The 14481-nt window shown below is 48.9% G+C and overlaps 1 protein-coding gene across 6 annotated transcripts in view; it reads left to right on the plus strand.

The window, feature by feature from the left end:
- LOC127032443 (zinc finger protein OZF-like) overlaps positions 1-14032 on the plus strand; it is a 605001-nt gene extending 590969 nt beyond the window's left edge. For 2 of the 6 annotated variants that reach the window (XM_050919710.1, XM_050919709.1), the window contains 3 exons: positions 7141-7267; positions 9004-9117; positions 9457-14032. In XM_050919710.1, the coding sequence (XP_050775667.1) occupies positions 7141-7267; positions 9004-9117; positions 9457-10979 (1764 nt within the window). In that variant the 3' untranslated portion in view covers positions 10980-14032. Of the gene's footprint in view, positions 1-6473; positions 6563-7140; positions 7268-9003; positions 9118-9456 lie in introns of all 6 variants that reach the window. The other 4 variants (XM_050919712.1, XM_050919711.1, XM_050919707.1 and 1 more) reach the window with 3 other exon arrangements.
- Positions 14033-14481: the final 449 nt, after the last annotated feature.

Consider the following 14481-nt stretch of genomic DNA (forward strand, 5'->3'; position numbering starts at 1 on the left):
TAACCAAGGGGTACTGGCAGGTACCACTAGATGAACCTGCCAAGGAGAGGTCAGCATTCGTCACCCATGCGGGGGTGTATGAATTCAATGTCCTTCCTTTCGGCCTTCGAAATGCACCCGCCACCTTCCAGAGGCTGGTAGATGGTCTACTAGCTGGACTGGGAGAATTTGCAGTTGCCTACCTCGATGATGTGGCCATTTTTTCAGACTCCTGGCCCGAACACCTACTACACCTGGAAAAGGTCTTTGAGCGCATCAGGCAGGCCGGACTAACTGTTAAGGCCAAAAAGTGTCAAATAGGCCAAAACAGAGTGACTTACCTGGGGCACCAGGTGGGTCGAGGAACCATCAACCCCCTACAGGCCAAGGTGGATGCTATCCAAAAGTGGCCTGTCCCAAAGTCAAAGAAGCAGGTCCAATCCTTCTTAGGCTTGGCCGGATACTACAGGCGATTTGTACCACACTACAGCCAAATCGCTGCCCCATTGACCGACCTGACAAAAAAAACCCAGCCAAATGCAGTTAAGTGGACTGATGAGTGTCAAAAGGCCTTTACCCAACTTAAGGCAACGCTCATGTCTGACCCTGTGCTCAGGGCCCCGGACTTTGACAAGCCATTCCTAGTAACCACGGATGCATCTGAGCGTGGTATAGGAGCAGTGCTCATGCAGGAAGCAACAGATCACAACTTCCATCCTGTCGTGTTTCTCAGCAAGAAACTGTCTGAGAGGGAAAGTCACTGGTCAGTCAGTGAAAAGGAATGCTATGCCATTGTGTACGCCCTGGAAAAGCTACGCCCATATGTTTGGGGACGGCGGTTCCAACTACAAACTGACCATGCTGCACTGAAGTGGCTTCATACTGCCAAGGGGAACAACAAGAAACTTCTTCGTTGGAGTTTAGCTCTCCAAGATTTTGATTTTGAAATTCAACACATCACAGGAGCTTCTAATACAGTTGCTGATGCACTCTCCCGTGAGAGTTTCCCAGAATTCAGTAGTTAAAAAGTGTTCTTAAAATGTAGAAGTCTGTTAGTTATATACTTAGGAGTATATGTAAAGGTGTATGTGTTGTATTAATCTGTTTATTTTCAAGTTCTAGAAGGAAATCGCCGCCAGTGAGCTTCCCCACTGTCTGCAATTTGGGGGGCGTGTCATAAACAGATAGCTAAGGGTTAATGTCTCTTTCACCTGAAGCACCTGACCAGAGGACCAATCAGGAAACCGGATTTTTTCAACTTTGGGTGGAGGGAATTGAGTGTCTTTGTCTTTTGTCTGCCTGCCTGCTTTTCTCTGAGCTTTGGAGAAGTAGTTTCTACTTTCTAGTCTTCTGTTTCTAAGTGTAAGGACAAAGAGATCAGATAGTAAGTTATATGGTTTCTTTTCTTTGGTATTTGCATGAATATAAGTGCTGGAGTGCTTTGATTTGTATTCTTTTTGAATAAGGCTGTTTATTCAATATTCTTTTAAGCAATTGACCCTGTGTTGTATCATCTTAATACAGAGAGAACATTTGTATGCAATTTTCTTTCTTTTTATATAAAGCTTTCTTTTAAGACCTGTTGAAGTTTTTCTTTACTTCAGGGAAATTGAGTCTGTACTCACCAGGGAATTGGTGGGAGGAAGGAATCGGGGAGATCTGTGTGTTGGATTGCTAGCCTGATTTTGCATTCCCTCTAGGGGAATAAGAAAGTACTTTTTGTTTCCAGGATTGGGAACAGAGAGGGAGATTCACTCTGTTTGGATTCACAGAGCTTGTGTCTGTGTATCTCTCCAGGAGCACCTGGAGGGGGGAAGGGAAAAAGGATTATTTCCCTTTGCTGTAAGACTCAAGGGATTTGGGTCTTGGGGTCCCCAGGGAAGGTTTTTCAGGGGGACCAGAGTGCCCCAAAACACTCTAATTTTTTGGGTGGTGGCAGCAGGTACCAGGTCCAAGCTGGTAACTAAGCTTGGAAGTTTTCATGCTAACCCCCATATTTTGGACGCTAAGGTCCAAATCTGGGACTAAGGTTATAACAACCTGGCAGACAGGCTCCGATTTCTCACTCCCTTACTAGACCTCAAAGCCATGGGAATGTACAGCCAAATGGAAGGGATGGAGGCAGGAGACTATGAACTGTTCAAAAAGGCCCTGCTACACGAGTTTGGGTTGACTCCCAAGACATACTGGAAAACCCCTGAGGTGACATATCTAGAATTGGCCCTCCGAATGCAGGGATGTGCCCACAAGTGAGCAGATGGGGCCCCGACTAAGGAGGATGTACTTAACCTGATTGTACTGGAGCAACTGTATGAACATTACCCATCTGATCTGAGGCTATGGTTGGTGAACAAAAAGCCAGAAGACCCGCAACGCGCAGGACAGCTGGCCAACGAGTTTGTGAACAGCTGGTCAGGGTGTGGCAGGGAGGAGTCCCAAAGGAACAGGACCGCCGAGAGAGAGTCACCATGTGACCTCCCAAAGGGGAAGTATGAGACACCCCACCCCCCACAAGGGGAACATCCGGTGTCAGAAGCAATGGGGCATGAGCTGCTATTAATGTGGCCAGAGAGGCCACATATGGACCCAGTGCCCCAAGCTCAAGGACAGACTGAACAGACCGAACCCACACTGAACTGGGTAGAGACACAGCTGGAGGAGGGGCAGGCTTCCCACGCAGGGGGGGCTGTCAGCTTACCAACTGCTCAGGAGGGAAGAGTTTCCCAGACCAGTTCCGCTGGGGGGCTGGATGCTCCGGACTCAAGGTTCTCAGTTTATAGGGTGGGCACAGGGCTGTCCTGTGGAGCAAGTGCCTTGTTCCCCTAGTGGTGGATGGGAGGAAGGTCAATGGGTACTGGGACACGGGCGTTGAGGTGACACTGGCCTGGCCCGAGGTGATGGCACCAGATTGGGTGGTACCCAACACCTACCTGACCCTGACAGGGATGGGCGGGACCCCATTAAAAGTGCCCGTGGTGAGGGTACATCTGAAATGCGGGGCCAAGGAAGGCCCCAAGGACATGCGGGTACACCACCATTTGACCACTGATTCCTGTACTGATAATGGGCTCCCTCCGGGGAAGTGGAATCATGGGGAATCTGCAGGCAGCTGGCGGTCCCCCAGAAGTATTGCTGCAAGCTACTGTACCAGCCCATGACACCCATCTCAGGACACCAGGTAATCCAGGGCACCAGGCAGAGGCTGCTACAGAACATTTACTGGCCTGGAGTCATTTACTACTGTCCAACAGTACTGCTGATCCTATGAAGGTGGGGAAAGCCTGAGACAAGGGGCAAGCGGCTTTGAGACCTTTTGCCCATCATAGAGGAGCCTTTCCAGAAGGTGGCTATGGACATAGTGGGGCCTCTCAGCAAGACGACTCAGTCAGGAAAGAAATACCCGCTACCCTGAGCCAGTGCCTTTCCATTGAAGCAGACACCGTGGCAGATGCACTGTTGACCATTTTCAGCAGAGTGGGGTTCCCCAAGGAAGTCTTGACAGACCAAGGATCCAACTTCATGTCATCCCTGTTCCGGTGCTTATGGGAGAAGTGTGGGGTCCGGCACAGCTGGGCCTCAGCATATCACCTCCAGTCCAATGGGCTGGTGGAGAGGTTCAATGGAACGCTAAAAAAACAATGCTGAAAACCTTCATGAACCAGCACCCACAGGACTGGGACAAGTAGTTACCTCGTCTGCTGTTTGTGTACAGGGAGGTACCCCAGGAGTCTACCGGATTTTCACCTTTTGAACTGTTATATTGAAGGAGGGTAAGGGGGCCCCTGGACCTGATGAGAGACGAATGGGAGGGGAAGGCCACTCCTGATGGAGAATCAGTGGTGGAGTATGTCTTGACCTTCCGCAAGAGAAAGACTTGCGGAGCTTATGTCCCTGGCCAAGGAGAATCTGGCCAGAGCCCAGAAGAAGGAGAAGGTCTGGTATGACTGCATGGCGCGGGCCTGTGCTTATGTCACCAGAGACCAGGTGATGGTGCTCATCCCCGTGAGAAAAAACAAACTACAAGCCACCTGGGAAGGCCCTTTCAAAGTTGTCAAGCAAGTAAATGAGGTTAACTATGTGATGGAGCTGTCTAACTGGGTGCATCCTCGCAGGGTGTACCATGTGAATATGATGAAGCAATATTATGATAGGGGGAATGTAGCGTTGGCCATGTGTGGACATTGGGAAGAGCAGGGAGATGACCCTTTAGTAGAGCTATTCCCTGAGGCAGGAGCTGGCTTCTCCCTGGAAACAGTTCCCCTCTCTGATCCCTGGCCCAACAAGCAGAGATCAGAGAGGTGCTGCATCTATATCAACAGTGGTTTTCCCACCAGCCTGGACACACTAATCTGACTGTCCACCGGGTGGAGACAGGATTGCATCCTCCTATAAGATGCTCCCCTTTTCAAGTCACAGGGAAAACTGCTCAGGACCTGGAAAGAGAGGTCAATGACATGCTGGCTTTGGGGGTGATCCAGCCATCTTCCAGCCCGTGGGCCTCGCCTGTAGTACTGGTCCCCAAAAAGGGTGGGTTGATACAGTTCTGTGTGGACTATCGGAAGCTCAGTGCCATCACTGTATCTGATGCCTACCCCATGCCCCGGCCTGGCGAGCACCTAGACAAATTGAGAGGAATTCATTACCTTACCACTGTGGATCTTACAAAGGGCTACTGACTTGTGCTGCTGAATGCAGATACCAGGCTGAAATCAGCCTTTATCACCCCTCTGGGACTCTGAGTTCCTGACCCTGCCTTTCTGCCTCAAGGGGGTACCAGTCACCTTCCAGTGCCTGGTGGATCAGCTGCTGAGGGAGATGGAGAGTTTCGCCCTGGCATATAGCGATGACATCTGTATCTTTAGCCAGACCTGGGAGGACCATGTGTCCCAGGTTGAACAGATGCTGGACCAACTCTAGGAGGCTGGGCTGACCATAAAAGCTGAGAAGTGCAAGGTGGGGATGGCTGAAGTATCTTACCTGGGCCACCAAGTGGGGAATGGCTGCCTAATGCCAGAACCAGCCAAGGTGGAGGTGATCAGGGACTGGCCTGTTCCCCAAACCATAAAGCAGATCCAAGCCTTTATTCGGATGGCAGGGTACTATCGAAGATTTGTACCCTACTTTAGCTCCATAGCCTCCCCCATCACAGAACTGTGCAAGAATCACAGAATCACAAGGTTGGAAGGGACCTCAGGAGGTCATCTAGTCCAACCCCCTGCTCAAAGCAGGACCAATCCCCAACTAAATCAAGAAGGGGAAGCCAGACAAGGTGGTCCGGACCAAGCAGTGCCAGAGGGCTGTCTGCACACTGAAGGAAGCACTGGTCAGCAGCCCAGTTCTGGCAAACCCAGACTTTGACAAGCACTTTATGGTATTAACTGACACCTCAGTCATGGAGCTGGGTGCAGTGTTAATGCACGTTGATTATAAGGGGGAGAGACACCCCATTGTGTACTTGAACAAGAAGTTGTTACCCTAGGAGCAAAACTTTGTGACCATTGAGAAGGAATGCCTGGCCATGGTGTGGGCCCTTAAGAAACTAGCGCCATATCTTTTTGGGCGACACTTCACTGTGTACACCGAACACTCCCCCCCGACCTGGCTACACCAGATGAAAGGAGCCAATGCCAAGCTCCTGAGGTGGAGCCTGCTCCTGCAGGACTATAACATGGAGGTGGTCCATGTGAAGGGAAATGCCAATATGATAGCTGATGCATTGTCCCGGAGAGGGGAGCGTGAACTTCCCCAAGTCACTGGTTAGAGTGACCCCGCTCAGTTCAGTCTCGAAGGGGGGAGAGATGTGATGGAGTAGGGAGTGGGGCGGATTGACCTGGGAATGTTGTGTGGGAGTTTTACTGGAACTGTCTGCATTGGTGATGAGATATCAGGGTGTGACTTCACTTGAGGGACAGTACCTGAGCATGTAACCTGAACCCAGGAGGGGGGTTGGGGCCAGGTGACACCTTTGCCTGGGAAACTGGACAAAGGCTGGAGGAGGAGCTGGGGGGCTGCTGAGTGAGACTGCTGGAGGGGGTTTCAGTTGGGAGTTGACTGGGGAAAAGGAAGGAGTCACTGGACTGGGGTCTAAATTCTCTGTCCCCCCAGATGGACCTGACTGAGGGAGTCCTGTTGTCTGCACCTACAACTCTTATTTGGACTTTGTTCCTGTTGTCTAATAAACTTTCTGTTTTATTGGCTGGTTGAGAGTCATGTAAATCACAGGAAGTGTGGTGGTGCAGGGCCCTGACTCCCCCACACTCTGTGACACCCCCAAAGTGGCTCCTTTGATTCTGCTCTTTTCTAGGGTTTGTCTCATGGGTTTAGTCCCAGTGGGAGGGGTCAGGTCTGTGTTGTAATAATGTAACTGCGGGTTTTCCAAGGATGGCAGAGTCCAGAGTGTCTGTCTGCAAGGAAAGAGCCTGGGAGGAATCAGGATGTGAAATGGACTAACACTAATTCAGAAACCTTAGCAATTGCCCCTCTCACCCTGACAGGCTGCAGAATGACAACCATGTTTTGCTCCATATCATCCCATCTTCCTAGGGAACGGGTCAGGGAATTGGCTGTGGTGGATCCATCTCAGGTAGGGGATTTTGGGGGGAGCTGCTCAGAAGGATTGTTGTAGAGGAGGAGGGGCAGGAAATACAGAGGGTGAGGCAGGGAGGGGGATAAGGTGTGATAATCCGGCTGGGACATGCTCAGCCTAGGGCTCCTGGGATATTCAACTGACTTATGAACAGGCCCATTGAGGTAGGGGTGAATATTCCCCCATTTCTGAAACAGGAGACAGCCCCCCTGGACAAGGCTGGGAAAACAGACCAGAGTGCTGGAGCCTGAACCCACTAGGCAGAGACTGTGGTGAAATATAAAGGGAAGGTGCTGGAATTTCTGTCCCTGTCCTCTGCTTTCCACATCAGCCTGTGCCTAGTAGGTGTGTGGTCAATGAAAAGACCCTGCACTTCATTCTCTGCTGGGAAGGTCAAAAAACTTTCACCTTCTGTGTGTTTCTTGGAGACTCATGGCCACTCTTAAGTGGGGTGGGGCTAGAATTCTGCTCCTCCAGGCCTCCCAGAGCTGTTGTATTTTGGTGCTGCTTCCCCCATAAACAGTGGGATGTGGCTGGGGCAGCAGGTACTGAGTGGGGAGCACCTGTTTTTTCAGATGCCGGTGACCTTCGAGGAGGTGGCTGTGTATTTCACCGAGAGGCAGGGTGTTCTGCTGGACCCCAGTCAGAGAGTCCTCTACAGGGACGTCATGCAGGAGAATTATGAGACTGTGGTCTCACTGGGTAAGGATTCCTGTTCCCTCAGCTATTTGAAGCCATGGGGCCTGCATTTCTGCATCTGGTCAGATTCTTCCCTGGTCAGTTAGATTAGAGGGAGATGGGTCTCATTGTCCACAGCTCCAGTTTGAGAGAGCCATTCGCCCCCATATTCCCTCCAACGGGATAGGGGAGTCATTAACCTAATGGACATACTAGTTCATCTGTATCCCTCCAGCTTTCCCGGGGGCAGAAGCAGTGTATTATCCTTTGTGCATTAATTTTTACTCACACACAGGATCTCTGTGCACTTCCCTTCCTGGGACTGGCTCCTGGGATACTCTATACCTCGGGAGAGCCCTCTATACTCCCCATATTCCTCAACTGTATATGATTGTGATATTGCATAGAAAGCATGCCCTGTGAGGTATCAGGGAAAAGGTTATGATTGGCTTCAGGTCACTGTTCTATCTAAATATGTGTATCTTTAGTGCATATGAAGTTATGCGACTGTGTTGTATGGTTGTCACTAAAATATGCTGTGGGTTTGGGAATTGCCCAGATACTGGCTCTACAGAGACAATGAAAAGGGAGGTAACCGACAGCCAGGTGGGTGCTGTTGAGCAGAAATCACCAGCCATTGTTCAGCATGAGAGTTACAATTCAATGACTCACCTGCATGAGGCCACACCAGGGGAATTGCTCAGCCTGGCCCTGGAGACTCAGCAAGGCCCCCAGACATGCCTGGACTTGTGCTCCTCAAGCACATGGGTCTGAGGGTATAAAACAGAACACAGTGGCCACATGCTGGGCCTTTCTCCTTCACCCCCCTACACTGCCAGCAACAAGGATGCTGAAGACTTGAGACTCCAATTGAGGGAACTGGCCCAGATTTCAGAGGTGAAGTCTGTATACTATGAACTGCAGTATCCACTGGGGTGAGAAAAACTGCTTAATCTAGATGTTGCCCAGTCTTATAGGGTCGAAAGTTTAGCCTGCGTGCTTATATTTTATTTCTTTTGGTAACTAACTCTGACTTTTTGCCTATCACTTAATACCACTTAAAATCTATCTTTTATAGTCAATAAACTTGTTTAACTGTTTAACTTTCAGTGAGTTTTCCTGAAGTTAATGGTACATTGCTCAGGTATCAAAAGCTGGTGTATATCCACTTTCCATTGATAAAGTGGCAAACCAATTAATAAATTTAGATGGTATATTCCCAAGGTACAATGCTGGGAGCTGAGGTGATTTGGCTCTGGTGCCTTTCTCTCTGCGATTCATGAGTGGCTCTGGGAGCATTCATGCAATCTAGCTGGGTGTGGGGGCTCCACATGTGGTTGTGCTGAGTGATAACAGCACGTGGAGGGGTTCCTGCTGGTCACTAGCAAGGCATTGTGAGAGACAGCCGGACCGTGGTCCCACGGTCCCAGGCTACACCCCGGGGGGGTCCCATCACACATCCATCTGTGGGGATGGCTCTGGAGGTTTACACAGAGACGGGTTAGCACTAGAGCTGTGTGTGCCTCAGCAAGTGCCCCAGAGTGTTCAGGGTCTGTGTGCTCCTAGTGAGGATGTGACAACTCCCCTTCCCCCAGATATCGGTCTCTCCCAAGGGGGCTCAGTGACTATGTTCCCATCTGTTCAGACCCCACCCCTCCGGCAATCATGGGCTCAGTTTAAACTCAGTGTATGTCCTTTGTGACAAATACTCCACTGATCCTCAGTGCACTCACATCATGCCTAATTTCACCCCTGAGCAGGACTCCCCATTCCCAAACCTGACCTAATTGTCCGGCTGGAAGCAGGAGAAGAGCCTTGGGTCCCGGATCTCCAGGTGTCTGAGGAAAGGAAGATCCCAAGAGGAACCCACCCAGGTGAGAAGTCAGTGATATTGACACACAAACTATATGGCAAACGAAGGAAAAAGCTGAAAATCCCCCAAATGTGGTGTGAGCCCCCTCAGTTCTCCTCATCCTGCCCAGGTCAGGCTGTGCTCAGCAGGTGTCGTATCGTCATGGCAGATATCGCTCCTGGCTTTCCACCCACTATGTTAGCTGCCAGTTTTTTCCCTGACTTCACTTCCCTGTGAGTGTTTGGATGGGATGTTGAGGCAGAATCCAATTTCTCAGGCTCCCCGACAGTTACTGTATTGTGTTTTCCTTCTTTGTGCTAGCCCAGGCAATGACTCCTCTGGGACACTCTCTCTTCCCCAGCAGGTGATGAGACAATGAGTGAGAACAAGGAGGGAGATCCACAGCAGGAAGGACTTGAGCAAATGGAACTCAAGGGGACTTTTTTGAGAAAAGCTGGAGGGAAGCTCTCCCAGTCCTTGGAACAGAGAAAAGCCTGGAATAATTGGCACAGGTCAGAAAGGAATCGAGGAAAATGCCCATGGAAGAAAATGGAGGAACACATTGAATGTGGGAGAGGAGGCAAGGATCCTAAGGAATCCGCAGCCCAGCAGACAAATCAGAAGGAAAAGAAACCATATACATGCTTGGACTGTGGGAAAAGCTTCAGTCAGCGCTCAGGCCTTATTTGTCACAAGAGAATCCACACAGGAGAGAGGCCATACAAATGCCTTCAGTGTGAGAAAAGTTTCAATGCACCATCAGCCCTTATTGTACATCAGCGAACCCACACAGGAGAGAAACCCTTTAAATGCTTGGACTGTGGGAAAAGTTTCAGTCGGCGCTCAGCTCTTAATAGCCATGGGACAATCCACACGGGAGAGGGACCATATATGTGCCTTGAGTGTGGGAAAAGTTTCAGTGTACCCTCGGCCCTTATTACACATCAGAGAATCCACATGAAAGACAAACCCTTTAAATGCTTGGACTGTGGAAAAAACTTCAGTCAGCACTCGGGACTTATTAACCACAGGAGAATCCACATGGGAGAGAGACCATATAAATGCCTTCAGTGTGGGAAAAGTTTCATTGTAACATCAGCCCTTATTACACATCAGAGAACCCACACGGGGGAGAGACCCTATAAATGCCTTCCGTGTGGGAAAAGTTTCAATGAATCATCAACCCTTATTGTACATCAGAGAACCCATGCTGGAGAGAGACCCTATAAATGCTTGGACTGTGGGAAAAGCTTCAATCGGAGCTCAAATCTTACTACCCATCGGAGACTGCACACGGGAGAGAGACCCTATAAATGCTTGGACTGTGGGAAAAGCTTCAATCGGCGCTCGAATCTTACTACCCATCAGAGACTGCACACGGGAGAGAGACCCTATAAATGCTTGGACTGTGGGAAAAGCTTCAGTCGGAGCTCGAATCTTACAACCCATCGGAGACTGCACACGGGAGAGAAACCCTATAAATGTTTGGATTGTGGAAAAAGCTTCAGTCGGCGCTCAATCCTTATTAGACATGGGAGAATCCACACAGGGGAGAAACCATATAAATGCTTGGACTGTGGGAAAAGCTTCAATCGGAACTCAAATCTTACTACCCATTGGAGACTGCACATGGGAGAGAGACCCTATAAATGCTTGGACTGTGGGAAAAGTTACAGTGGATCATCAGCCCTTATTGTACATCAGAGGATCCACACAGGAGAGAGACCCTATAAATGTTTGGACTGTGGGAAAAGTTTCAGTCGGCGCTCAATCCTTATTAGACATGGGAGAATCCACACAAGGGAAAACTGTGAAAATGCCTCTGCTGTAGAAAAAGCTTCAGTCAGAACTCACATCTTATTAGACATTAGACAATCCACATAAGAGAGAATCCCCATAAATACTTGAATGGTGGGAAAGGTTTCAGTCCCAGGCCAAATCTTCCTAAACATCAAAGAATTCACAAGGGACAGAGTCTATAAGTGCCTCAACTGTGGGAAAAAATTTCATTTGAATATCAAACCTTGCTTCACATTAGTTGATCCACATGAGAGAGAACCCATAAATACTTGGACTGTGGGAAAATCTTCAATAATTGCAGGGAAAGATTGAGTCTAAGCTCACACATTATTCCCCATGAGATAATTCACAGAAGAAAGAGCTTGAATGTGGGAGTACCTTCTTTTGGTGCTCACACATCATCAAGCATCAGCAAATCCAAACAGGGAGGATCCCTCTCAGATGTCCTTAGCATGGAAAAAGGTTCAGTTGGAGCTAACACCACATCAGAGACTCCTCCACACAGGAGAGAAATTCTCTCAGTGCCCTGACTAGGGCTGGTCTTAGTAAAAACTCCATTTCCTAATTCCCACACACAACAGTGGCATTTGGCTCCAGCTGCCCATGTCTGGGGGGCAGGTTCCAGCAGCAGCTAACCCTGATCAGGTCAACCTCTCCTCCCTGCTAATGGGCTTTCCTGCCTCCTGGTAACCTGCTGAGGAATGGGAGAGAGAAATTCCTCCAGAAGCTCCCTCTGCCTGGATGAAGTTCTTTTCTCTCCTTTCCCTTCCCAGTCAGGATGCCCCTTCCATAAAGACTAGGAAATGGATACTTGGGCAAGGCTCCACATTCACTCTGGACACGTGTCCCCACCCTCCATTTTCCAGTAGCCTATGGGCTGGGCTCCTCCACTTACCTGGAGCTAGTCCCTGCAGGGTGAGTGTCCTGAGTGCTGGCAACTCTTCTCCTCCCTAAATCCCTAAGGTGCTGGGTTCTGGGAGATCAAATATGAAGGGATCAGGAGGGATGGGTTTTGGGGAAGACAGTGGGTGACTGAATGGGTGGTTCTGGTAGATATGGGGAGCATAGGTTACTTGGTGCTGAGGAAATCAAGTGTTAGGGATCGTGGGATAAGAGAGGAGAGTCCAGGGAAGAGAGGTGTTGCCTCTAATCACTCACCCCCTCTGCCCCTTTTCCCTGCCCCCTCTGTATTCAGAAAGCTTCACTGGGAGGGGCTGATTTCCACAGGGACTTTTGTGGGATCCCACCTCTGCCTCATCAGCATCAGCCTCCGAGGGTCCATCTGTGTTGGGAAAGGTTGTGGAGATTAGCAAGCAAATCTCCCCTGAACACCCTCTGCCCCCCCCCGGTCCTAGTTTAGACTGACCCCAAGCATCTTACATGGTCTCTTCCCCCCCATTAGCAGAGGGATTGTTAGTCAGTGAGTTCCCCCTTTGGGGAGAGATTGTCTCATTCCCACATACTCTCACATTGCTCCAGGTTATGCAAAATAAATAAATAAATTAAATAAATAATTACTTTTTGTACATTGACTCCCTTAGAGATCAGAATTAGATTCTAAATTCTGGAGCAGGGATAGGAAAATGTGGTGTTTAGGTTCTGTGTTATTTGAGAGTGATGGGGTGAATTGGAGGGATTCCCTCTGCCCCCCCCCCACTTCATTGCCACAGTCCTCCTGACACAGCAACCTCTGTCCGAGCCCTGGAGAGTTTATCCTCTCCTCATTCTACCCCCCACCTCCCAGCGTGGCACTTACCACAATGTTCTTTGCTCTCCATGCTTAAGAATCACTTTATTTCTTTGATCCTGACTCAGACTCGTGAGGGCTAGAGATGAAAGTGTCCCAGACCTGGAGGGGGAATTCAGATGAACCCCAAAACTCTGTTTGAGCTTTCTGAGCTTAAATCTCTGTTTCTATATATTGTTAAAGTGGCTTCTGAGCGTTTTCCAGCCAAGTCCGGAACATTTGGAGATGGGCAGATTTTGACTTTGGTTTCTTTTTTTCTTTCTCACATTATGAGGCTGCTAAAACTTTTGTAAATGACAACCAAATAATGAGGAGGTGCTGAGTGCAGCAGGTTTGGCCAGTTCAGAAGAAAATGTATAAATTTGTTTTCCTTCTTTAGGAAGTTAGAATTCTGTGGGATTTCTCTTTATGAACCGGAAAGTGTTTTGTAGCCCATCTTGTAGTGTTGATTTTTCTCTCCTCCTGAAGGACATTTGGTGACATACTTTGATATTAGTTTAGTTTGACAGGATCTAGCATAGCTTTTTTGAGGATTTTACGAGAGAAACGGTTGTTTCCCAAAAGAGTCCTTTTTATTTATTTTAACCTTTTTCTTTACCCTTTGTCATGAGATGTTTGTGTGTTTCAACAATGAACATTATCACTATCTCTCAGCACGAACACTGAGGGTGAGTGCTAGACTCACATTCAGAGAGGCTGAAACTAAACGGGGCATGGAGTTACTGCCTGATCCCTCCAGAGATGTCAGATGCAGTGCGAAGGGGCAGAGGATGGGCAGTGAGGGGAACAGAGGTGGGAAACTACAGACTTTCCTCTTGAGAGCCAGACAGTGGAGGCTGAGAACTGTGAACTTGCTGCATCAATGCCAGAGAGACAGAGGAATTGCCCTATGAGTGTTGGGTGAAGCCATCCCTGAAATCTAAAAGGCTACAAATGATGCCCCAAAAGGAATGAAGAGGGGAGGTGGCAGCATCTCCCGATTGCTGAGAGGATGGGACTGGGCAGAGACAAGAAGGAAGCTGGGGAAGACAGCAGGCCACCAACCTTGGAGCCAGGCTAACCCCCATCCTTGAGGCCAGAGGGGGCTAAGGAGCCTGACAGCCCAGCTGGTCACCCCTCCCCATCTACCAGAATGTCCTGTGTGGGGATGACAAAGACTCTCTGCCTTACTCACCTCACCCTGCATCCCACTAATCTCAGCTGCTTGGATTCCCTGCTCTTGAAGTGTTTGCTATGTGACTGGGTCCCACATCTCTCCTGGATTCTCTGCAGTTTTCTACCAGTTTGTAAATGTTGCTGGTGCATGCAGGAATTGGATGCAGCAATGCGGATGAGGAAAGGAGTTTCTTTGTTCGTCCTTTGGAATAATAACATAGAATTTAGTTTTTCACAGTCCTTGTATTTTCACAGTCGTTCTATTTTGCATCAAATATGAATCAGATTGAGTGGAGGTTAAATGTAAAAGCAATGCAAACGTGGTCTGGTATGAAAATGCACAGTGAGGTCGCCCATAGAACCTCACCTCTACCCTGTCATAGGCTCAATTGCAAACAGTATATTCACAATTCTTAAGTGATTCTGATCTCTGAGCTGGGTTTCAGCCCAGGACTCCCACTCTCTCATCTTTACCAGCTGCCTAATTCTAGCTCAGACCCCTTCCAGTCAATGGGGCTATTGGTAGTAGTAAAATTAAGCAGACACTGCCATGGAGTGATACCATTCAAAGCCCCATACTCTTCCGATTACGGTATTTTAGTGCTTGTGGGCCCAGACTATATTAAACTCATTTTTAAAGCCTATTAGATTTTGGATAAGTTTTTCAAAAGCATCTTTTCAAAA

Source organism: Gopherus flavomarginatus, chromosome 12 (genome assembly GCF_025201925.1).
Source record: "Gopherus flavomarginatus isolate rGopFla2 chromosome 12, rGopFla2.mat.asm, whole genome shotgun sequence".
Lineage (NCBI taxonomy): Eukaryota > Metazoa > Chordata > Testudines > Testudinidae > Gopherus > Gopherus flavomarginatus.